Source organism: Tachysurus fulvidraco, chromosome 21 (assembly GCF_022655615.1).
Source record: "Tachysurus fulvidraco isolate hzauxx_2018 chromosome 21, HZAU_PFXX_2.0, whole genome shotgun sequence".
In the NCBI taxonomy this organism is placed as follows: Eukaryota; Metazoa; Chordata; class Actinopteri; order Siluriformes; family Bagridae; genus Tachysurus; species Tachysurus fulvidraco.
Window position 1 is genome coordinate 4,503,184 of NC_062538.1, and position 24,266 is coordinate 4,527,449.

A 24,266-nucleotide genomic window follows, 5' to 3' on the forward strand; every position below is an offset into this window, starting at 1 on the left:
CCCTTTCCTGTTATAATAAGTTCCAATCTTTTTTATGCAAGCTTTCCACCTGATGTTGGAGCGTTGCTATAGGGATCAGTGTTTATTCAGCTACAAAAGGCATTAGTGAGATCAGACACCGATGTTCATGATAAGGAGGACGACTGGGGTTCTGTCGCATCCCAGTTCAACCCAAAGGTGTTCAGTGGCGTCGAGTCAGAATCAGGGCTCTTTTTAGGACAAAGTGAGTTCTCCCACTCTAACCTTAATGTCGTCATGGAGCTTGCTTAGTGCACGGCGGAATTGTCATGCTGGATCAGGTTTGGGCTTCTGTATTCTAGTGAAGGGAAATACTAACGCTCGACATCAGGTCAGGTGTCCGGAAACTTTTGGTCACTTGACTCCAAGACATGCCTTTTTTTCAGTGTAATCTGCATGGATTCATTTGGAACTTGGATATATATCATTCATTAAATGACTGGTTATTGGGTGATCTATTTACTGACTGTGTAGCTGTCGCAATATAATATATTAGACTTCATAATATAATATAATAGACCTCAATAGTAAATAATAATTTCAGCATATGGACGTTGCAATTTTTCCAAAATTCCCCAGTTAACTAACAGACTTCATCCAGGCAACAAATATCCAATCTGGTAAATGGTTCCTTTTTTTTTTCATTAAAAAAAAAATAATAATAATAATTTTTTTTTGAAAAAGAAAAGAACAGTGAGTTTGCAACCGCTCAACGTGGTTCTTTAAAAGACTGTGTCAGATTGCACTTCGAAATGCCTCCCCAGTTTTGGCCATGCCTGTGCTTTCTCCTCTCCAGTCGTCTGTGCACGCCGGCACATTTGGGCAGATCTCAGCAGCTGTGAAATTGTTTCACACCGGAGAGCAGCCCGGCTTTATCACCCACTGAGCAGCACTAAACTGCAGATAAGGCGGGAGAGAGAGAGAAGGAAAGAGACAGAGAGCAAGAGAGAAAAAAAGAAAGAGAGAAAGAGTGAGGGAGCTTCCGAAAAAGACGATACCCACATTCTATCTGTCTCGCGTTAGTTTCGTGTCACGTTACTGCAGAAGGACCGATAAGACAGGAAACAGAAGGAGATGAGCTAAAGGACAGGTCGAAAAAGAACAGGTCTGCACCCGTGTCGTCTCCTCGAGGTGTCACTCAAACTCACCTTCTCCTCATATATTCACTGAATGTCGTGCCAAATACCAAATAAATGTGCCTGAAGCAGATTCAGATGCTGTTTTCGTTCCTGTGAACAAAGCCGGCTCTGTGTTTAAAGCCGATTTGGCCAGAGCACGAAGATTCACAGTCTGAATCTTTACGGCCATCCGATTTACTGCAAATGTACTCAATAAACAGAGCTGGCAAGTGGACATCGACAGCTTGTTTAATTGCGTTCGGTCTGCATGCAATATTCACTTTCCATTCCATTATTGACACATACCTTTACGTAAGTACTGACATTTCACTCTAGCTCTCTACTTGTGAGAGTTGGGAAGGAGGGGAAAAAAATCTGGTCAATAGAAATGCTTCATTTGAACACACACACACACACACACACACACACACACACACACACACACACACACACACACACACACACACGCACACACAAACACGTGTAAACAGAGGACTCACTTAAAAGTTTGAAAATAGCCGTGCACCGGAGCACTGCAGTATCTAGGCAACAGGAGAGCGGTGGGAGGGGCTCCAGAGGTGATTTCTAGCTCAGTGTCAGAGAGCGTTCTCGAACCGTGATCAGTTCAGTGATGGTGAAAATTAGACACACACATCCGTTAATAATTAACAGATTGTATTAGTGCTTTCATATGCAAATGTAAGAAATGTATGCTATTCAGTCTTCTTTATTTCGTATTCTTGTGTGTTGGAAGGAGTTCAGCATTCACTCAGTGCAGTGGGAACAGAGTGAATCCCGGATGGAAATTTTCTATAGTTTTGTACCTTCTTGATGAGATACAGAGTCACAAATCAGGGTTCCAGTCTTCAGATGTATGTAACACAATACAAGGCTGCATTTCTCAGCCTGTATAACTGCAATTTTCAAACCTATTTGGTTGTATTTTAATGTCATTTTAATGGGAGTTACAGTTTTATGCGTGAATTAAACGACAAAGCTACTACATCTAATAATCACAGTTTTAAAATAGATCGTTTAACTTCATTGTTTAGTATAGTTTCAGTATCTGATGCTGTTTTTCAGAAGTGTGCTGTCGTTACAGAATTCCTGATTATGTAACGTGAGACAGCCGTAAATTTGCCAAAGTGTGAATCCGCATCACATTCAGTCATAAGTGTGATCAGCTGACGTAAACCCAAGCTTGCTGAGACAACAGAAGTGCACGGCGCTAATTCCTTCTACTACATCCCATGCTTTCTGATGTACAGACATACAGAACAGAACAAGATCTCAATAAAAACTAATGGAAATCTATTTTCTGTCTGAAATCTGTACGTTAGCCCTACAGCTATCCACAGGCAAAAGTTGCTTCTGAAAAGTCCTCGGATAGGAGTTTTTAAAAATGATCGATGGCAAACCAGTCCAATTTGCACCAAATGTTTCTGAATTGTCTGTATCAAGCAAGTCTGAAAAGATACGCTTCCATTTTAATCCGTGTTCAAATCTACTTCTACATTTTTTAGTCAATCGTGGAACGATAGATGCTTCGTAAAGCTTAAAATCCAGTTTACATCATACACATAATCACTACACTGATCCTGTTACAGCAAAAAAAAGAGAAAGAAACCAGAAGACCATGAAGCTGCTAGATTAGATAATTAAACTGTCCATTTCCTACATTTCCATACATTTCCTCCTAACTCATTCAATATTCCTCAACAGAACTGTACACCTTATCACAAACCTTTCAGTTCATTCAGAGCAGACACCGAGTGCCTTATCATATTTGCGTCACTCTTTTTTAAATTTAGTTCTGCACCTTATTATAGTAAATTCATCATTTACACCTTAATTTAAGATAGCTAGAGCGAATCGAGGCAGATAAGCCATTTGGCTAATGCAAATTAGCAACCCCTCTACCGTGGAATCTCAGCATAACTGGGGAGCCATAACTGAAGTCACTACACCAGAGACAGTGGCAGTATTACACTATGCCACGGTCTAACGCCGGCTCTCCGTGCCAAGCCGAACAGCTCCAAACAGCATCATGTTCCTCCTCACTTTCTACATTACACAGTCGTCACTGCAGGTTCCAAAGAACCTCTTTATTATAAATCAGTGTATCCTCTACTGCAGCAATGAGTTTCATTATTCAGAAAAATAAATAAATAAATACGAAAAAATCCCATCTTCTATCATATTAGATGTGATACCTAAAAGCAGCACAGTAACACGAGCCAGCTTCGGCATCTTTAAAGATGATATGCTATACATATATACTGTACATCATACCGTAACACTACCGCATTAATAAGGTAAAGGCATGGGAGGGCAAATACTGTATATTTAGTGGTATCTTTACAAACAGTTTGCGACTGTTTTTAAGATCTGTGATGAAGAATAGTGCTATAGTATCCATGAATATCAAATCAATAGCTACCATTTTATTTTAAAAAATGTGTGCGGTGTAGAGCTTTGGACTCTGGAGCAACATTAACCTCAAAGGCAGCCAAATGGTGGAAGAGACTTTTTACCATTTCATGCATCGCATCACTGAGAATCACGGCAAAGGATAACCGACCCATCGGGGAGGGGTACATCACCCATCGGACCTCCTCAATCACCCACGAGGTTGGACTGTTTCATGTTGAGAGAATGGTACTCTTCATCATTTCTTCACCTACCAAAGCTATCATCCTGGGACTCCCATGGCTCCACGCTCATGATCCACAGAGCTCCTGGCAATGTAAAGAACTCTTATTGCCTCTTTTCCCCCGGAAAGAACCGGGTGCTGGTTCAGAGCTAGCGTTAGTGCTGGTTCAAAGTTGGTTCCACTGGCGAACCTTCTAAGAACCGGTTTGCCTTTCCACCGGCTAGAGAGCCATCACAGCGCCGAGTGTGACGTCACTGTATATGTGTCACGTGTCCTAGCAAAGTTAGCGCAGCAGCGGCAAACACAACAACAATGGCGGATGTTGCTTTACTGCTAATGCTCATGGCTTTGCGAACCTACATTGAAGAGGCACTGGTGGCAGGTTTTATTCACCCGTCCAATTTAACAGCAGCTGGATTTTTTTTTTTGGATAAAAAGAATGGGAGCTTAATAATTCTATCACTCTGTGCTACCCATCCTCCCTGCCATTGGTGCCTTCTGCCCTGGAACGTCTACAGGAGGCACATTTCCTTACGGGAGAGGAATGAATGAAAGACGGCCTTCCACACCTTCAGGGGCACAATAAATACTTGATGCCATATGGCCTGACTAACATGTCCACAGAGTTCCAATCATTCGTGAATGAACATTTCCATATCCTACTGGGCAACTGTGTCATTATCTACAGTATATAGATGACATCCTAATATATTCCAAGACTATGATGGAACATATTGAACAAGATCACACTGTGCTGTTGCGTCTGCTCCAACATCAGTTAGAGGACTATTTTTCGAAAGCCTGTTGATTGGTGCTCCTCAAGGGTCTCCCTAATGCCACTGACACTGCCAAGGTCCTCGTTCATAATGTTTTCTGTTTTAGCCTCCGCTAGGACATTGTTTCTAATAGAGTAACTCAATTCATCTCTCAGGTACGGAAGGCAATCTGTTAGAAACTGGGGTAAATATCACTCTTACACAGAGCTATCACCCCAATCCAGCGGCTAGGTGGATCCCCTCAATACTTATCAGATCATATTGCTGTGAGGATCAACATGAGTATGAACATCCTGCAGCACCCCTCTACTGGCATCACTCCAATTCAATGTGTATTAATCTTTCAGCCACCCTTGTTCACATGGTCAGGGTCCCATCTGACATGCCCAGCATTGACGACTGGTTTCGCAAAGTAGTGTGGAAAAGTGCCCACATGCACCTTCAGAGGTAAATCAGGCACAAATGCCTACAGGTGAATCGACACAAACGACCCCATTCCCACAACCAACCCGGCCAGTTTGTGTGGCAGTCTACTTGAAAACTTAAACTCAAGCTCAACCCTGCTGAAAATTCAGTCCCAGGTTCATCAGTCCATTTAAAATCATTCGCCAGATCAACCCAGTGACCTGTCACCTCCAACTCCAACATTCATCTCAACCCCCTTCTAGAAATCAAAGCGGATTGGCACAGTTAACAAAATGAAGCCGACTAGTTCAAGGCTTGACAGTTTTCAGTCTTGACCTTGACTCTCTCTCAGTTTCATATAAACTTGATCTTGACTTGGCCTCAGCTCCCTTAAGACTCAGCTTTGAATCGATCTTGGCTAGTCCCGGTCAAGATGTTAATTCAGAAAAGTGCAAAAGCTTCTTGCTCTTATAGCTTACTGATGGATGGAGGATGAAATGTATAGAATGTTTCTGAAGGTTTAGATTTCAGACTCAGTAGCATCCAAGAAATGAGTCAGCATCTTTGAAAAGGCATCAGTACTGATTTCTCAAACAAGCTGAATGCGATTGGACAATGATGTGCAACCTGTGGCTCTGAAAGCCCTCTGGGGTGTAGTACTGTATACAGTAGGTGGCTGTAGAATTGACTTCATCTAGTCTCCTATATTTTAAAACTAGCAACAAAGCCTGTTTTTTTTTTTTACCTGCCTGCACCTCATTATCAGCTTCCTCACTTCCTCACAGCATGACAAAATGGCACAATCATAATCCAACCTGTCTTTACTAGTTTATATGTATTTATTTAAGTTCATTTGATTTGCTTAGAATGTCAGTAATGTATATTGAAGATGAGTCATAGTAGTGTAAATATTCAACCCTTGGGAGCTGGAAAGACATAAATTTGGACATAAATTTGCTTTCACCACTAAAAAAAAGTACTATTTTGGCTTTGCCAATTACCCAAGAGTGGATCAGTAGGCAGTAATGTAAGTGCAATTTTGGACCGGACCATCTGATGTTGGCTGTCGCATACCTTGTTGAGCTTCTCGACCAAAATCAGTACAGATGGAGCCATGAAAATAGCGACTGGGCAAGAACAAGAAAACATGGCAAACATCCTACAAAACTAAATTAAAAATACAGCAGTGTTCTAGCACAAAGCTGCAAAAAAAAAAAAAGAGCTATACTACTTAATTCTCAATCAATTAGCTGTTGACTTTATTGGAAATTACCTACCTGAATCTGAACTATACATGTAGACGAATTTGGTCCACTTGTAGTGTTCCACAAGGCCAATCAGAGCATCTTGGAGCTGGGGCCTGAGCTGGATTACAAACTGATTGTTGGTGTCGATTGGGAAGCTGGGTGTGACGAAGCAGACGTGCAGAGCCCCACAGAACGACATCAACATGTTCATGGTCTTCTTGTCGTACAGACCGATGATGGCGTAGACTCCCTTAGAGAACTGGGAACAAACTGTGAGGGGAAAAAAAAAGAAGTTTACATTGGATACAAGTAGGTGTGACAGTTCTGTAGTTGATCTGGAGGTAAAGCAGGCCAAATATTTCAGATTTTTTTACCAATCCTATATTTAGGTTTATTCAAAACCCATGCTTTGGTAAGAATCATTACGCATCGTAGTGTGCGTTTTATTCCCATGTCACGGTAAATAACAATGGTTATCCAAATTTATCCAAACATTGACCCCTGCTAATACTTACAATGTTGAAAAAGCCCATCATGGTGTTTATTTGTTGTTTTTACATATATCATGCTACCTAAGTCCACTGTGGAGTTTACATATTGATATTATATTATCGTGCCGTCTAACCCTAATGAATATGCATACTCTGAAGTAGTGATGGAATCTAATACAACAGGCAGTTATTTTTTATCAGTTCATTCATTTCTTGGAAAATTAAAATTAAATTTGTTTGGTTTAATTACCTCTTTTCAACAGAGGCGAAAAAAAAAAATCGCGGTGCCCAATATTTTTGTCACGTCCCACTCCACAGTGGTGGTTAATGGCTCAGATGAAAGAAGACACTCGGTGCATTAAGAATTTTCTAATTAATTCTGTTTTTACCTAGCATATGGGGGGGGGGGGGGGATGATAGTATAGTTCCAAAAAACAAAAATGGTTCCATTTCTTTCAACACAATTGTTTTTTAATTTCAAAGTAAATGCTGATATCAAACCCATTTCTGCTCTCTGAGGTGCCCCGGGTGTTTGATCATACGTAAGCAGCTCAAATTTATCTTCAACCACTAAAGTTCTGTGTAAGGTTATCAACAGAGGGGAAAACACACATCTAAAACACACTGAAAGTCAACAGAGTCCTGGATTAGAGTTGCAGCCATAAATCATTCATTAGTTTGCTGATTGAAAATATCTGATAAGTCAATTTCCAGCATCAGTGTACTGGAAAAAAGAATTAAACACAAAGCACTTTATAAAAAAAAACAAAAACCCAGAGGATACAAGTCCCAGTGCTTTAATGAACCGTGATGGCTCCTGGACCAGTTTTACCCAAAGGTTTATAATCAGTGCACTGACACACGATTTCTGCTAAACCTTCATAGTAATTAAAACATAATCATATGTAATGATGATAATATAATAATATATTATCATTTTGAATCAGAAGGTGTCGATGCATTTTCATTAACATCACAGTTCAGGCATTAGTTCTGCCTGTAAGGTTTATATTAATGCACTTGTTCTAATATTTTGTTGTTTCTATAGTAACAGCCCAGAAACACAGGGACTTACATGGTGGAAACTCCATATAATCTACGACTAATAATAAAGGGATGTAGAAAACGTGTTGCTGTTTAACAAAGAAAAACGTACAGTGGTTGACGTGGGAATGTTTTTTTTTTCTTACGAGATTTAACATTTATGAACGATGCCATCACTTTGTAATAAAGTGCTTTGAAAAGTTTCCTAGCACGCAGCACATGAAGGTCTTCAGGTTAAAGAAATCTGCTTTCTGGGTTCTCTGGGAAATGACAAACTGTATATTTTAAAATGCTAATAAGGGTATTGCTATAACATACAGTAGCGATAACAGGGACATGTTTGTCTCATAGACTTTCCACAACATTGTATGTAACTAGGAAATGTACCACAACGATCCATTTACAATTTTAGCAAATTTGAGCAAATCTTCTGTGTGTGTGTCACATCATTTCGTTATAAAATAAAACGTTTTTTCAAACTGGCAAACTGCTGTGATAGAAATGAAATAATCTTTGGGCTCCATAAGCTGCATTGTTCATATGTTTACAGCAACCGAAAGTTTTAAGCTATTTTTTTCTCACAAACTGATGTTTTAATCTTGATCAGTTGTTTTAAAAAAGTTTACTTGCATTAGCAAAATTTTTCCAGTACAGGATTTCTAATCTCGCATAAAGATATGACATGTCTTGGTCTAAGTCATTTTTAAAAATTTCAAGCTCCTTTCTCACAATTTTTCACAAACTTGCAAAATTGTAATTTTGTAAATTTGTTACATACACAATCAAATGCAGCATGAAATGCTTCTTATGACTGTCTGTGTTATTAAAATAGGCAAAAAAAAAGGTTAAAAATGGAATTTAATAGTAAAAGAAAATTTAATTACAAATAAATAAATAAAACTAAACTAAAGTAGAATTAAAATAGAACTAAAATAGAATTTGCTATAAATACAAATAAATAAATAAATATTTTTAAGGAAAAATAAATAGAGAAAATATGGAAAATATGGCACATGTATACAATGTCTGTTGATATGAATAAAATACTGCTGTTTATAAATAATGTGCATATTTATATTGCTCTATATTTGCAGTGTGTTGTGTATAAATAAATATGCTGTTTACTCCAAACCCATTCAATCCCTCATATCCTTGATCATACCGTATCCGTACACAAAACAGACCCTGACCTCGTCTTAGTATTTGTTTTAACTTCTCAAGTAGGTAGGCATCATGCTGTCCATCATTCTTGCCTTCACAACCTTCACACATACAAAGTTTGAATTCTTATCTCCAGGCAGGCTTACTTTCAAACATCACCAGTACATCCCAAGCTCCTTTGGGACGACTGGCTCTGCAAGCAACAAACCTCTACTCTTTTACTCACCTCCCGCTCTGTGTATTCGTATATTATTGTCCATACAAATCAGCAACATTTTTACGTAACTGATTGCACGGATTAACAAATGGCCCATCATTACTTTGAGATTGATATCTCGTTGTTGAAGATAAAACACTACTGCATGGCTGCACAAAGCCATTACCTCTATCATTTGAAGAGATAACAGTACATTTCCAAGTGCATGTACTGAGGATGGGGTGATGGGGTGTGTTTGTATATATATATATATTAGCTTCCCACTTCTAGATTAAAAAAAACATGGGTTAGAAAGTGTTTCTAAGGCAGTGGTGCTTGGTAAGGTTTGCGAGGTGTGATTTTGGCAGAGTTGTGCGCATATGGGGTCCAGAGTGCAGGGGAGTGAGAGAGGAGAGAAACAGCTTGCTTTTCAGCCTCAGGCATTCTCACCGATGCTGAGATGTTTGCGACAGACTGCTCCAGAGGAGAGCGAGCCTTTTTGATCTTCAGGCTCCCTTGTGGAGATTTTAGGACAGGGCTGTATGAATTTGCTCTGGCAACCTCGCCTCTGTATCCGCTGTCTCTTTCTTTTTTGTGAATTTTTTTTTTTTAGTCCTAGCTAATTCCCACCTGCTAAATCTCAGCTACTGCATGACAACTACCAACCTTGGGAAATCTGTTTCCTGAGAGACACATCAAGTCAGCCATTGTATCTTTTCATACTTTTGCTTATGCCGCATCACCTCAGAACAGCAGTTCTCCTATTCTCTATAGAGTTCTGCCCAAATCTTATGATTTTTTTCCACTGATTGTTTTATAATGTCTCATACACAGGGATGGATGGATCATACAATGGACTCAATACACAGTCCATTCATAATAAACATTCACAACATACAGCATACAGCTGCTGAAGAGGAATGCTTTATAATATCATAATATCATATCATCTCAGGGTGTTTTTCCTTGACACTGTCAGTTCCTCTCAACGTTTCTTCCTTATTTCTTCTCAGAGTGTTTTTCCTTGACACTGTCACTGATGAGTCTGGTTGCTCTCAACGTTACTTCCTCATTTCATCTTAAGGTGTTTGTCCTTGACACTGTCCGGTTCCTCTCAACGTTTCTTCCTCATTTCATCTCAGGGTGTTTTTCCTTGACACTGGCACTGATAAGTCCGGTTCCTCTCAATGTTTCTTCTTCATATTGTCTCAGGGAATTTTTTCCTCCTCACCGGTGCCTCTGACTTGCTCATTAGAGACAAATATAAATTCAAATATTTAACTTTTTATGAATTTTTTTTTCTGTAAAGCTGCTTTGTGACAACGTCCAAAACAAGCTATACAAGAAACATTGAAGTAAACTGAATTTAACTGATCTTTCACCTCTGGCTTGGTCATTTGGATCTAATTCTACACCCAGATATTGGTAAAGCGTTAGGTGACAATGTCTATCGATCTACAAATAAATCTGAATCGAATTGAACAGAACACAAGTGGTTAAAGCTCAAGATTGACTCATTTTCATCTTTCTCAGCATGAGAGCTGGTTGAAATGTGACTCTGTGCATTATTGGAACTGAAGCAGACCACATACTAGGTGTTGATTATTGTCCTGCGGATGCACATCCTGTCGTGTATTATTCCTTATGTAACAGTTTAGTGATGTCTTTGAACGCATGAAGACGCAGACATTTTTGATGACAGGCCCAGACGTCATTGGTGTCATCGGTAACGAATGGCAAAAGAAATAAGAAAGATTTGTTTAATATCGTCTACAGTTGTGTTTTATAAGGATATGAGGATGAACAGAATGTACTGCATTACCCCCATCTGAATGAACTGTCCTGTAACTTGTTACTCAGTAAAATACTTGTTTGTGTGTGTGTGTGTGTGTGTGTGTCTGTGAGAAAATATATATCTAACAAAATAGCTGTATTAGCCTACTAAAAGCGCAAGAACTTCTAGTGCTCATGCAAAATGTGCTAATTAACATAAAACGTCTGTAGAAATCGAGACATGCACGGGCATTTTTAGTAAAACGGTAGCCGGCCTTTATAGTGTAGAGATCTAGTTAGATTTTATTCATATTTATGAAGTAGAGAAGCATGGGTAGGATTAAAAAAAACACAAGTACAGCAAAGTTTAGGAGTTAAGCTTAGTGATCAGTAGCATTTAAGCGATGTTTAAATCGAAATAAAACAAAATCTGTACTTTATTCACAATAGCTACAAATCCAAATGAGTATATAGATTGTTTATATTTTCTTTCTAGATTTTTTCCTTTGTTTGTACAGATAGTTTTACTTCTTCTTCAATCGTGACTATTTTTAAAATGTTTGTTTTCTTCCTTTTGCACAGATTTTTATTCAAATTTGTGTTATCACAGCTATTTATTTTCATTTTGGGGTCTGCATTTTACACGCTATCAGCTTCAGCCCTTCATCAACAGCACTTAAAAATCATATCAGTTGACCACTAAAGTGGATTTAAACAAAAGATCCAATCGTTTGTCTGTGTAGTCAGATTTTGTGTCTCAGAGACATGAAATCACGGTCTGAAAAAACAAAACAATGCACACGATAAAATTTAAATGTTCTACTTTGACAATAAAGAATTCAGAAGCATATTAAACAAAGCGTCTGTCTATTAAAATACCATGAATGGATTAGGTGTTAATTAGAAATTGTTTGCCCCAAGTGAGGATCAGATTAACATTATTCTTTTAGAGCAGACAAGAGTCTTCTGTTGTTGCTGATATGGACTGCAATGTGAAACACATTTAGGAAAGCAGAATCCATTCATCCTTCCATTTTCTATACTGCTTATCCTACACAGGAACCCTGCAGTCAATCCCAGGGGACTTGGGAAAGACGATGGGGGACTATGGGCAATTTAGAGATGCTAATCAGCATGTCTTTGGACTGGGGAAAAAACCTTGAAGCAGGGAGAGAACGCCACACACACACACACACACACACACACACACACACACACACACACACACACACACACACACACATACGCACACACACACACACACACACACACACACACACACACACACACACACACACACACACACACACACACACACACACAGGTTGGGGCAGGAATCAATCCCGTAAGGTAAGATAGAATGTATTTACTTTATTTTGTAGACTGAAAATGTATCTCCTTTTCTACAATTGAGAGTTAAGGGCCTTGCTCAGAGGATCAGCAGTGCCAGCATGATGGACCTGAGATTCAAACTCACAACCTCCCGAGCAATTGTCCAGCACCTTAACCACCAAGCTACAAGTGGTTTGTTAGGAACTGCTAAGCCCCGAGAGACAAAAATCAAAATCAACAAAATACTGATAAACTATTTAAATAAAGGAGCAGTTTGTAATTATCTGCGTCCCGTTGCTGCCTGCAAGGCGAATTACAATCTCAGTAAAAACACTGTCACGTCTTTCCTTTTGCTTCGTATGCCTTTGGGTACAATGAGCTCTGCTTAGCGCATAGCATATGCAGGAACTGAAGCTGAGCATCTTTTTTCAACTGGCTTGAAAAGTATAACACAGAAGCACAAGAAAATATGATACGAAACTCATTTGAGTACAGTAGTAGTACTGTAATGTACTAATGCAAATCACAGTTAGGTATGTGTAAAAAAAAAACGTTTACATCCCAATCAATATCAGGGCTTTCAAGTACCAAGCATTGAGAGTGACAGTCACTCATTTCGGTCTTTTGTCACGCTCTCCTGCCACACATTGTATTTTTCACACAGAAATACTTTTTATCTATTTTATCATATATTTAATATGCTGCAGCGCCCAAAACATATCAGTCCGTGCCACTGTCTCTATGGAACCGGGCAGGAACCAAGCGCGTCTCCCCTAGAGTTCTTAGTCGAGCCTGACACTTATCAGCCAATCAAAAGAAGAGGCTACACAATAGCCAATCAGAAAATAGCACTATTGTATCTGGGTAAGATTTAACGCAACAACCGATGAAAAAAAAAACAATTAGAGAGGGTATATTCGATGGTCGGTTTGAACAAAAGTGGGAATCACATTTTTACCAAAGCTACAAGTTCCTTGTGAGTAGGAAGCTGAACTCACTGTATGTTCAAACCAGCAAGCTTCCAAAACGAACTAGCTATAATCATTTGTTTGATTTAAATGCATACGCTTCCTTGGAAGATTAGCATAACAAGCTAAGTGTACGAACTACAGCGATCCTAAAAAGTACTGAAAATTCACAGCAGATACTGAAAGCAAAGTTTCACATTTTTTTCACAGATATGTACAGATATGTAATAATGGATCATTTTTCTTGATAAATAAATGACAAAATATAAGATTTTTGTCTCATTTGTTTGACTGTATTAACATTTAAGACAATGTTTTGGGCCATATTTATGTAGAAATCTAGAAAATTCTCTACAAACTGTTAATGAGAGGTCAAATAGGACACGGTACAATCGTAGGAAGATCCGTACCATAGAAAATAAAATCTCGGTTTAATATTTACTCGTCATGACTGCTTACTGCATGCTACTTGTGAACATAGGGAAAGACTTCAGATCACTGTGCTCCTGCTCGGATGCAAACGTACCACATCACAGTTAGGCAACGAGAACATTTGCAAAACTCTTTTATAATAAATCCTCTTTCTGTAATTACATCCAATTCCCACACAGAATTATTGTGTACGCTAGCCCAGCTTGCTGCGAGCTAAAGCATCTCGCTCATCTTGTGCTATTAGTGAAGGACAGAGGTCATTCAGGCCCTCAGAGAAGCACATCACAGGAAGAAAAATATCAAGGCAAATCCCCAGCTGCTTTTATCATCCCCTGGGGTGAATTTCCTAGTGACCAAGCACATCAGGCTCATGAAATTTCTGTCCTACACAATCAACAATGACACTCTTCTAGCCAGACTATACTGTACATACTAAAGACAGTCAATGCCTCAGTGCCTGACATGGAGATTATTTAAAACCCTGGAAGGGCAGGAAGTCCTTGCCAAAGGACTGTACAGTTGATCCAAGACCTGATATATGTCATCTTGAGCTAAGGACAGAAATCAGGCTTAACTTATATTCTTACATAAGGACACATTTTCTTATCTGGTAGGTTTGCACAGGTAGCATCTCATCCATCCCCCTCTGAAGAGCCATGTAATCCACACAGAGGATACACAAAGGTCTTTTTGTTTTGAAGCTTGGTTTGATGAAAGCTGACTCAATGAGTCTCTTTGGAGCCTGGCTGATTGACATGCTGCAGACATTTGGCCTGGCTGCCTGTCAGGGTGATAAAAAAGGCTGATATTCGTAAGAACAAACGCCTTAGAGGGCTCGATCACATGGTCATCGAGTGAACTCTCACAAAGCCTTACGCCGATGTGTGCACTGCGCACGATCCAACAATTTCATATTTGAAGTAATGCTAAAATTGTATTAGAACTTATTTAAAATCGACTTATTTAAAATCGACTTATTGGATATTCACAATCAGTGTAAACAAAGGAATTTTTCTGGCCACAAGTCTGATCTAAAATACTGTAAGTCAGGTCTCCATTGGCTGTCAGTGTGTTTTAGACATGTGTTTTAGACACGTGTTACACTGAATATTAGTGGTTGAAGATAAACTTCTAATTTTAGCTTCGTTTTACATTTGCTTTGAAGAGAGTTTTTGTATTTTTGGAAAATTTCTATGAATGCATGGAAAAAACAAAAATACTTATGAATAACTCTTAAACTCCTGAGTGTTAATTTTTGAGTTAGTGCTAATAGTGAGATATGACAAAGACATTTAATATTGAACAAAGACACAAACAATCAGGTGCAAATTCTATTCCTAACATCTTAAAAAACTGAGGAAATGGTGATGTTCGGCGTAGTCAATGCAAAAGGTTTCAGATCTTGTAAACAAAAAAAGGCAATGAAACAAGCTAATGCTAAAGCTGCTCAAGTGTCAAATGTCACATGTGACAATTTGTTGTGGCTCTTTATTTAAATCTTTTAGGTCAAAATCCAGTTTTCTGTTCTGTTTAAAGATGTAGTTTCTGACCCGCATTTGATTTTATGCACCAAATGTTTCTGCAATATCTTTAATAAACGTAATATATCTTTACTATATCCTTAATAAATAAATTACGCAATATCCGTAATAAACGTATGAAACCTAATGTTAAATATATTCTTATGTAATAATAGCATATATTGGACAAACCCCGAGAGATTTTGTTTCACATTAATTTATCTTCTCCCACTTTCTCATTAACCTTTTTCGAGAAAGCGAGGCAGCCCTAGGGGGACTAGTCAAGAGCGTGTGAGATGGGGAATATGGGTGGAGCTTCCAGGCAGCATCATAAATATCAAAATATCTTATTATGTCAATTGGCTACTTTGCTATTTTATTTGTGATTAAAAAAACACACAAAGTTTAAAAAGGTCTGGTAATATAATCTCCTAACTTGACATCATGTCATTATAATATCATGTACAGATATTATACAGTTAAATCGTACTGTACAAGCCATTGGAGATTTGACGCTGGTTTGAAAAGAAAGGCTAAAAATCTAATGATGTATAAATGTATTGTGGTTAAATTTAGGATGTAATTAAGAAGTTTAATTCAGAAATGAAATAACGCACGAGAAGGAAAACTACAGTGACTGCTTATGAAATCTATCATCTTCAAAGCTACAATGCTCATATTACTGTACATACATCTCCGAGGTGCGTTAATATAAGAGATCGGTTCAATCTGGCGTTTTTTTCCGTTTTATGAGAACATAAATAATAATAGATGATGTTTTTACAAAGGTTTAAGAATTATCTACTGCAGCTTTGGTACATCTTTGGTAAAGATGTATTTTCATAAATCCCATAAATCTTAGTTTTTCTTAACACGTGTGAATCTGTCAGGTTTTTTATTTATGAAACACAAAAATAATTATATAAATACACACACACACACACACACACACACACATATATATATATATATATATTTATACACACCGTTTTCTTTAGCGCTCCATTAAACTAGCCGGCACTGCTCGCAGTCTGGAGCGGTAGGAAACCCGTGGTGTTGTTTAAAGACAGCACAAAGTTTATCTCATACTGTGGTACACATACGTGCCTCGTTTATCATTTATTCCCCATGTTCTGTCAGTCAGTTTATTATTTATCACTCACACCGCAAAACGACATTTAACATACAGGGTAGTCACATAAGCATGGAATTAACAAAGGAAAAAAAGCATGTAAATTAAAAGCTCATTAAAACTGGATGTTTTTATAATCATCTAAACAGTTTAAGCTCTTTAGATTTAGATAACAAGGTGATGTTTAGTTCCGTAGAAAAAGCTTTTCATATGATTTGTAGTCTTCTCCAGATTTGCTTTAATTCATTCATTCATTCTTTCATTCATTTTCTACCGCTTTATCCGAACTACCTCGGGTCACGGGGAGCCTGTGCCTCAGGCGTCATCGAGCATCGAGACAGGATACACCCTGGACAGAGTGACAACCCATCGCAGGGCACACACACTCTCATTCACTCACACACTCACACACTACGGACAATTTCCCAGAGATGCCAATCAACCTACCATGCATGTCTTTGGACCGGGGGAGAAAACCGGAGTACCCGGAGGAAACCCCCGAGGCACGGGGAGAACATGCAAACTCCGCACACACAAGGCGTCCCTGACTGAATCGAACCCTGACCATGGAGGTGTGAGGCAAACGTACTAACCACTAAGCCACCGTGCCCCCGTTTGCTTGAATTAAATAATTATTATGAATTAAGTCATGGGTTTTTCTTAACCCATTACATTATCGACATTATCTATCTTTAGAGTTTCTGATTTTGGATACGAGAGATGCTGGAAAACTATTCTTTGCTGCTTTCTAATCTATCTAAACACTTAGATTCAATTTAATAAAATTCACCCAAAGGAACAGACAGTTGACTAAAGAGGAAAGGTGGTATGTTGATGCCGGAATTAGGGCCAAAGATGATTCCCAGCACACATCCTCACAGTCACGTTCCCACTGAGATGACTAATAATTATTTAATTAACCACTCAGCCTATAACTACAGACACTGGTCATTGAATAAAGGTATTAAAGTATTGCTCAGTGTACTCTTATTTGATGTGCCAAGCTTTTCTCTCTGATACTGGAGATACTGGATTTTAATTGTGTTTTACCGCCGTGAAAAAAACGCAAATTCCTCTGTCCGGAAGACTCTCGGATGGTTTTCATACTGCTATGGTCCGAATCCGAGTGTGATTGTTTTGGCGCCTCTGCAGCTGTGGTCTCTTTCAGTCTCGCTGGATTCTATCTAACGCCGGTGCATTTGCGTTCATCTTCCATCGTCACGTGTGTTGTGGGAAATAATCACGTCATCATCGAATAATACACACTATACTCTGAGTTGTATATAAGTTGTGTTCACATTCACAGGAACTGCAGCAGTCTCAGTGCAATTGAACTCACACCACCTCCTACACTTTGGTACCACAGTGCGTTTCCTGTTCCACATGACAGCTTTCACTTTACCAAATTTTCATCCAAACTGTGATCTGTTTCAGACTAAACTCTTAAAATCTCCTTAGTCAGGCATACACATAATACATCCCATAACCTTGATATATCCTCTAATATTATGAACAGCAGCTACAGTATGCTAATTCCTCTCCACTTGCTTCTCTTTTTCTACCCATCCTGAAGCATCCGGAGATTGTTCTGGCTCCAGTTGTGTTCTGCTTCATGAAGATTTCGGAACTTAAGTGAGAAGAGCTCAACCCTGTGAGGATCCTGAGGTATCTAGAGATGTACCTGCTCCAGTTTCATTCCACTTCATGGGGATTCAGACATTCAAGAGAAGATGTCAATGTACATGTGGTGTTTGAGGACAACAACCTCATCAATACACGATTGTCAGACTGTATCTGACTGTAGAAAGAACATTATTCATAATAACACTCTCCGGTGTTTATATCAGTTTATAATCACACCATCTAGTGTCACCTAAATGAGGATAAGGTTCCCTTTGGAGTCTGGTTCCTCTTAAGGTTTCTTCCTCTTCCATCTAAGGAAGTTTGTCTTATATTAATCTTTGTACAATATTGTACAATATTAAACTTTTTGTACTATATTTCGTATGTTCTGTAAAGCTGTTCTGAGACAATAAGCGCTCCACAAATAAAATTTAATTAAACTGAATTAAACTACCAGTGTGAAAGCCTCCGTACTAACAGTTACAAAGCACAGAAGTCTCCTTCCATACATGTTACTACAGTAAATGTCTCCTAAAAGAGAACTTCACTGTACCACATCAATGATTATACATTTTATTTTAACAACAACACCAAACTGATATTTAAAATTTATTATAAGGTTTAGATTATATGGACATCTGGCCTACAAGTCATATATATGAGGTGTTACTATAGAAATGATATCGTATTAGTAGTACAGCATTAATATTCATCTTTTACAGGAGGGAAACATAGTAAGTTTCTATGCTCTCTGGTTTTTGTGGTGGATTGTTGGATTTTTTTAGAAAAGGAAAGGTCTTTGAAGCTTTTAAAATGGCCGACTCCAAGATCGGTACGCATTCTGTGGTACATGACAATAATCACCTCTGATATACAGTGATCTTTAGTGTGGTACATATAAATATCGTCAAATGATTGTAAACAACATAATCACTGCTGTTCCTTCTACAAGGTAAAGAAAATGCACTTCTGTCCCTGTCCTGATGTTGTCTTTCAACTCTGCCTTCTTGCTCCATCATCTGAAAATGTTTCTTGAAATGGCATTTTTAATCACTTCTCCAGAGAGCCATGTCCTATTCCAGCACAATATCGCCTGTGTGCATAAATTGATTTTTAACAACTCTCGTTCTACGTTCTATTACGACGGCGAGAACAGGGGTACTGCTACTCGAGAATAAACTTCGGAAAAATAATCACGTCGCTTATGAGACGATGAATAATAGATTAAATGAACGTGGCAGACGCAGGCTGTGCCGAGCGATTAGCGCAACTCCTCCGGGATGCAGACACTTAGACAGGCCTTTACAGCTGCCATTGGAGCAAAGTTGCAGCACACTGTGAATAGTTAGCATAAGTGGCCTCCTTCGTCTATGTACACCCTGTTGGCCTTCGCATGCTGTAAGGGTCTTTTTTTATCATGAAAAAGCCAGCTAATAGAAACATGAGCAAAATAAAAAAAAACAGGTTAATGTAACTTTCTGTCAGGAAAGAAAAATCAGGATGAATAAAGAATATGAACCAAACTGCTTATAAATTAGGGGTTTAATGCAAGGCCACTATCTATACTGTATCTATATAAACAGTTTTTTAATGGAAACTTTTTACCGTTGAGTGCTTTTCTGCAAGGGATTTATATCTGAACCTTCTCTATATAGCCAATGGTTTGTGTAGCTGTATCATTGTATGTATCACTGTATGCATAGCTGTACTGTAGCATTAAGATCTCCACCACTGCAAATAAGAGACCCAAACCTGTTACAGCATGACAATGCACCGGTGCCCAAAACAAGCATCACAAAGTCATTAAAATTGACCCTGACTCAAACCCACCGAACACCTTTGGGATAAACTAGAACACCAAATCCACCCCAAACTTCCTCACCATCTGTGTCTGATCTTACTATTGCTCTTGTAGCTGAATGAACACCAATCACCACAGCCACGCTCCAACATCTAGTGGAAAGCTTCCCAGAAGAGTGGAGCTTATTATAACTGAAAAGTGGCACTAAATCTGGAACAGGATGTTTAACAAGCACAGGTGTAATGCTCAGGTGTTCACATACTTTTGGTCATGTAGGATCAGTGTAGGATTATTTCTTGCTATAAATGGTATAAGCAATAAAAAGCCATTTTGTTATAGTTTGGTTCTGTATCAGGCAGCCACAGAGAGGCCATTTGTGGAGTGACAGGAACAAAAATGGCACTTTAACCCAACCGAATAAGTTAACGAACTTCAGGAGATAAAGAAGAATTGTCAATCATAAGGAAAAATAAGAGGAGAGGAACTTAGTCAAAATATAATAATACATTTAGACAACTTGTCATAAATTAAATGGAAATGCTCATGGCTAACTAGTTAGCTAGCTAGTATTTAGACTGAGAAGTGCTAGGCTAGCACACTTCAAGTTGTTAGCTCACTACAACTAGCTATGACAACAGCAGCTTGTTCACTCATTCAAGACAAAAAATCATTAATTCTGTTCATTCTTGGATATAAAATAATGTCAGGAGTGTACGCTGTTTCACTGGGCTACCAAATACACACCTTACCCACCTGCAGAAGTGTTAGAAACCATCAATGCACTAAAATTCTCTTGACATTTCCTCAACCTTCAGCTACTTTTCATAGTACAAACTAGTATTCAGATATTATCTTTGTTTGTACTCATCTGTGATGAGTTTCTAACGAATACAGATTTTGTCATGTTTCCCCAAAACAAACGGTAGAATTTAAACCATGTGACTCTGGTCAGGAAGAATTACTAAAGATGTCCTGCATCATTCCAGACATGGATGCATACCTATAGTATCGTTCTGGCAAGTGTGCTTATGCCTTTTATCCATTATAAACACTTGGTCTATTTAAGTAAGTATACTGTATATAATATATGCAATCTCCTCAGGTGTAACAAATAATAGGCTGGACAGGTCATCAGCTACCTATGATTGGTGCTTATTTTCTTTTAATCACCTCCAATGACAGATTATGATAATGTGTATCTTCATTACAGGACATCGGGACTAATACTCCTTCATTTGAATCTGCATGTCTGTTTAATTTTCTGCTGGGGATCAGGAGTTCAGGAAGGACGGCAAGTGACGAGCACATCATGCATATTACCGTCATACACTCTGCACTGCAAGGTTGACATTTTCAGGACATGAATTGGCATTTTGAAACTGTTTGGAACTTGCAGTGAATTCCTAATAAGGCCAAATATCTCTTTAATAGCACTTTCCTTTTGGCATTTGTAAAGTGTCCTTTTTTTTTTTGACAGGAAGTGTAACTTCAAAACAAGTAAGCACAAATGAGCACAGAAGAAGATTCGTCTTTGCAAAAACACACTAAAAATGGCACCCTTGTCACACACGACAAACATCCCATTTATCAAGGACTTGTACTTGTTTCTCAAAACAACAAACAGACAAATGTTTGTGGACATGGTTGATGAGTTCATAGTATTACATCAGCCAGCCTTCTAATCAGGCCTTCAGAAAACATTCAAGAGTCTCTCTCCGCACCCCCACCAGCCCCCCGTGCTGCTTTCATACCAATTTTTAGACCATGCCAAATGAAGTAAACAAGATTGACATCTTATTTGGGATCTTATTATGGAGGCAAAGAATTCATTTTGATGGTGTTCAGAGCAGACTCTTTCATCATGTTCGGTATGATGAGTTGGGCCAGAGAGTTGCACACAATCAAGGGATGAGACTCAAAGCAGGTAGCGCAAACACGCCCTGATGAGAAGACTCTCTGGTCGTGTAGGTAATTAGCTCTGTATAATTGCTTTCACTTTCCACAAATGTTAGACGCAGGAGCCCACTTTGAAGTGCACACTCTCCCAAGATGCTCCACATTCACAACTAATGCAATCATCCCGGGGATCAATCACAGACGCTTCCACAGTACTGATGGCCAATTACGCTGCGTTTCCAATAGCTTCTCAGGGCATCCTCAACGTGCAATGAAAAAGCATGGGGAGCTTTCAAAAAGCAATTGAACTGCTAATAGTTGGTGGAGATGCCTATAACAGGGATTGATGTTTCATGCTAAATGCACCATCTACCAAAAAAACACATCGTAAAATATTATATATCACATCTTCCAAATCTTCTCCAGGACCTTTTGCAGTGTGATGATAAGGATTGAATACTGTTCAGGCACTCTGTCTAGAGCTGACATAAATAATGCCAGTTCCCTGAGTTAACCTCAGACTTCAAACAAGAAGAAGACGCACTTGCGAGCAAGTGAGTCGAGGTGAGGATTTTCTCATCATCTAAGCTGTCAGCGGGATTTAGAAATGCACCACATGCTGAATGCACCTCTCGCCTTCGCCGTGAACGCAGTCACTTTTGATGTTCAAGTAAATCAAAGTAATCTTGTAATGACATAAAAGAAAGCTTTGTCTCTCGTTTCTTTGTCTTATTTTGCCTTGTTCTCATAGAAACAACATGCTTAATGCTTTTTATTGCATTTCTTCCAATTAAGCAGGAACTTTATTCCTATTAAACAGCACTTTAGGGTCGAATTGAGATGATACAGTGTACTGTATGTGTTCAGAGCAAAGTGCTGGATCGGTATTTTCTGTATTTTAAGTCTTGAACTCAGTGGAAGAATTGTATGCTGTAAATTTGAGTATGACGCTGTCAGACGTGACCCAGGTCATGCACATGAATACACAACACAGACTGGTTTGCATAACTTGCGTAACAGATGCTTGCAAAGATGCATGTCTAGTTATAAACAGTATATGCAGTGAAAATGGGAAAAAATGGGATTGTGCATTGTGAAAAATGTGCATTCTGGATCTAACCATCCTTCATATCATACTGCATCATAAAAGAAATATCTAATACAATCAAAATATACACATTGGGAAACAGAAAGGAGATTTATTGATGGATATAAGCCCACAGTTTAAGAAGAGCATGCACCTTTAAATCCTTACTGCACAACTTTGAGTGCTGCAACAGATTCCGAAGTCATGACCATGGGTTTTTATTCCCTAATCTTCCCTAAAGGCTGTCTGTGCTCATCTGTCCTCGTTGCATGCTCGTCTATCCAGAGACCATAAAGGACACGCTTCATTTCTCATTTTAAAGGCGAGGAGTTTGAAGTCTCCAGCGAGCGAACAGGTGCTCGAGTCAATGCATCATTCATGTGCTTTTTGATCTAGTCACGTTAAGGTTCGAGGCAGAGACTGAGACAGAACTTACATGCGTATGTCATGGCGAAACTGCTGCCCACGTCCACCATGTCCACTTGTGGCACCAGTTTGGGGAGCTCATGCTGCTGAGAGAGCGCAAATCGGAACACCTCATATTCGTGCGAGTCGGTCGGGAACAAACCGCCTGCCAAGACAACAAGAGAAAACGTTTAACATTGCACAAGCTTCTGTAGTAAAGATAAAAACTTCATGCGCTATAAGGACGCGCGCGACTCCACTCACCTATATTAATGTTACTTGGGAAACTCGAGCACGAGCACCAGCCGAGGAAGCTGGTGAGCAATAAGGCCAGGCTTGGCTCCATGTTTCCTTTTTCATTTGCGAAAATGAGCCGAATTCCGAATATATATCCCTCTGAGCATCCGCCGCTTCACTTTACAGCGCGGCCGTAAGCGCGCGTCGAATGAACGCTATAACGTTAACGTGCGCTCCGCACCGCACCGCACCGCACACCACAACACCGCACCGCACAACACCGCACCGCGTACACTGTCTCGATACGCAGCGTTATGAGCGAGAATGGCAGCGCTACGCACGGATACAGAGATTTAAACACGTCAGCAGAGACCTGAACACGAACACACACGCTTGCGTTTTTCACCCAACAGGATGAGTGCGCTCTGGTGGACAAATTCCCCTCCCGGCTTTATTCTCCGCGGCTTCTGGAGACCACAAATCACAAGTCGTGCGTTTGTGCGCTGTTTTGGATGATGGATCCTCAGTTTGCGTGTCTGCGTGTAAATAAATTAGATTTAGTTCATCAAAGCAAAACTGTAATTATAATTGTAACACAAACATAAAAAAAACTCTGACAACAAATATTTTAATGTTATTATTGTTGTTAATAATAAGAAGAATATTTTATTATTATTATTATTATTATTATTGTTGTTGTTGTTGTTGTTGTTGTTGTTGTTGTTGCTGTTGGTGGTGGTGGTGGTGGTGTTGCTGCTGTTATAATTGTCATTATATTTATTATTATTACTATATTATTATAGTTGTAGTCCCACTCCACTTGCGCACATTGGCTCGTCACAGGCAATGTGGGACACGCGGAGATCCCAAAATGGCCAAAAGGTTTTGTTTTCTGTTTTGTTGTGTGTGTGTGTGTGTGTGTGTGTGTGTGTGTGTGTGTGTGTGTGTGTG

The 24,266-nt window shown here is 39.1% G+C and overlaps 1 protein-coding gene across 7 annotated transcripts in view; it reads right to left on the bottom strand.

Annotated features, from left to right (window-relative positions):
- gria1b (glutamate receptor, ionotropic, AMPA 1b) overlaps positions 1 to 23,867 on the bottom strand; it is an 80,070-nt gene extending 56,203 nt beyond the window's left edge. For all 7 annotated transcript variants that reach the window (XR_007139024.1, XR_007139023.1, XM_027153481.2 and 4 more), the window contains exons 1-3: positions 23,343 to 23,867; positions 23,110 to 23,244; positions 6,248 to 6,487 (exon numbers count right to left, since the gene is read on the bottom strand). Coding sequence is in view for 5 of the 7 variants with exons in the window: in XM_027153481.2 (XP_027009282.1) it covers positions 6,248 to 6,487; positions 23,110 to 23,244; positions 23,343 to 23,424 (457 nt within the window). In the remaining 2 variants the exon portion in view is untranslated. The remainder of the gene's footprint in view (positions 1 to 6,247; positions 6,488 to 23,109; positions 23,245 to 23,342) is intronic.
- Positions 23,868 to 24,266: the final 399 nt, after the last annotated feature.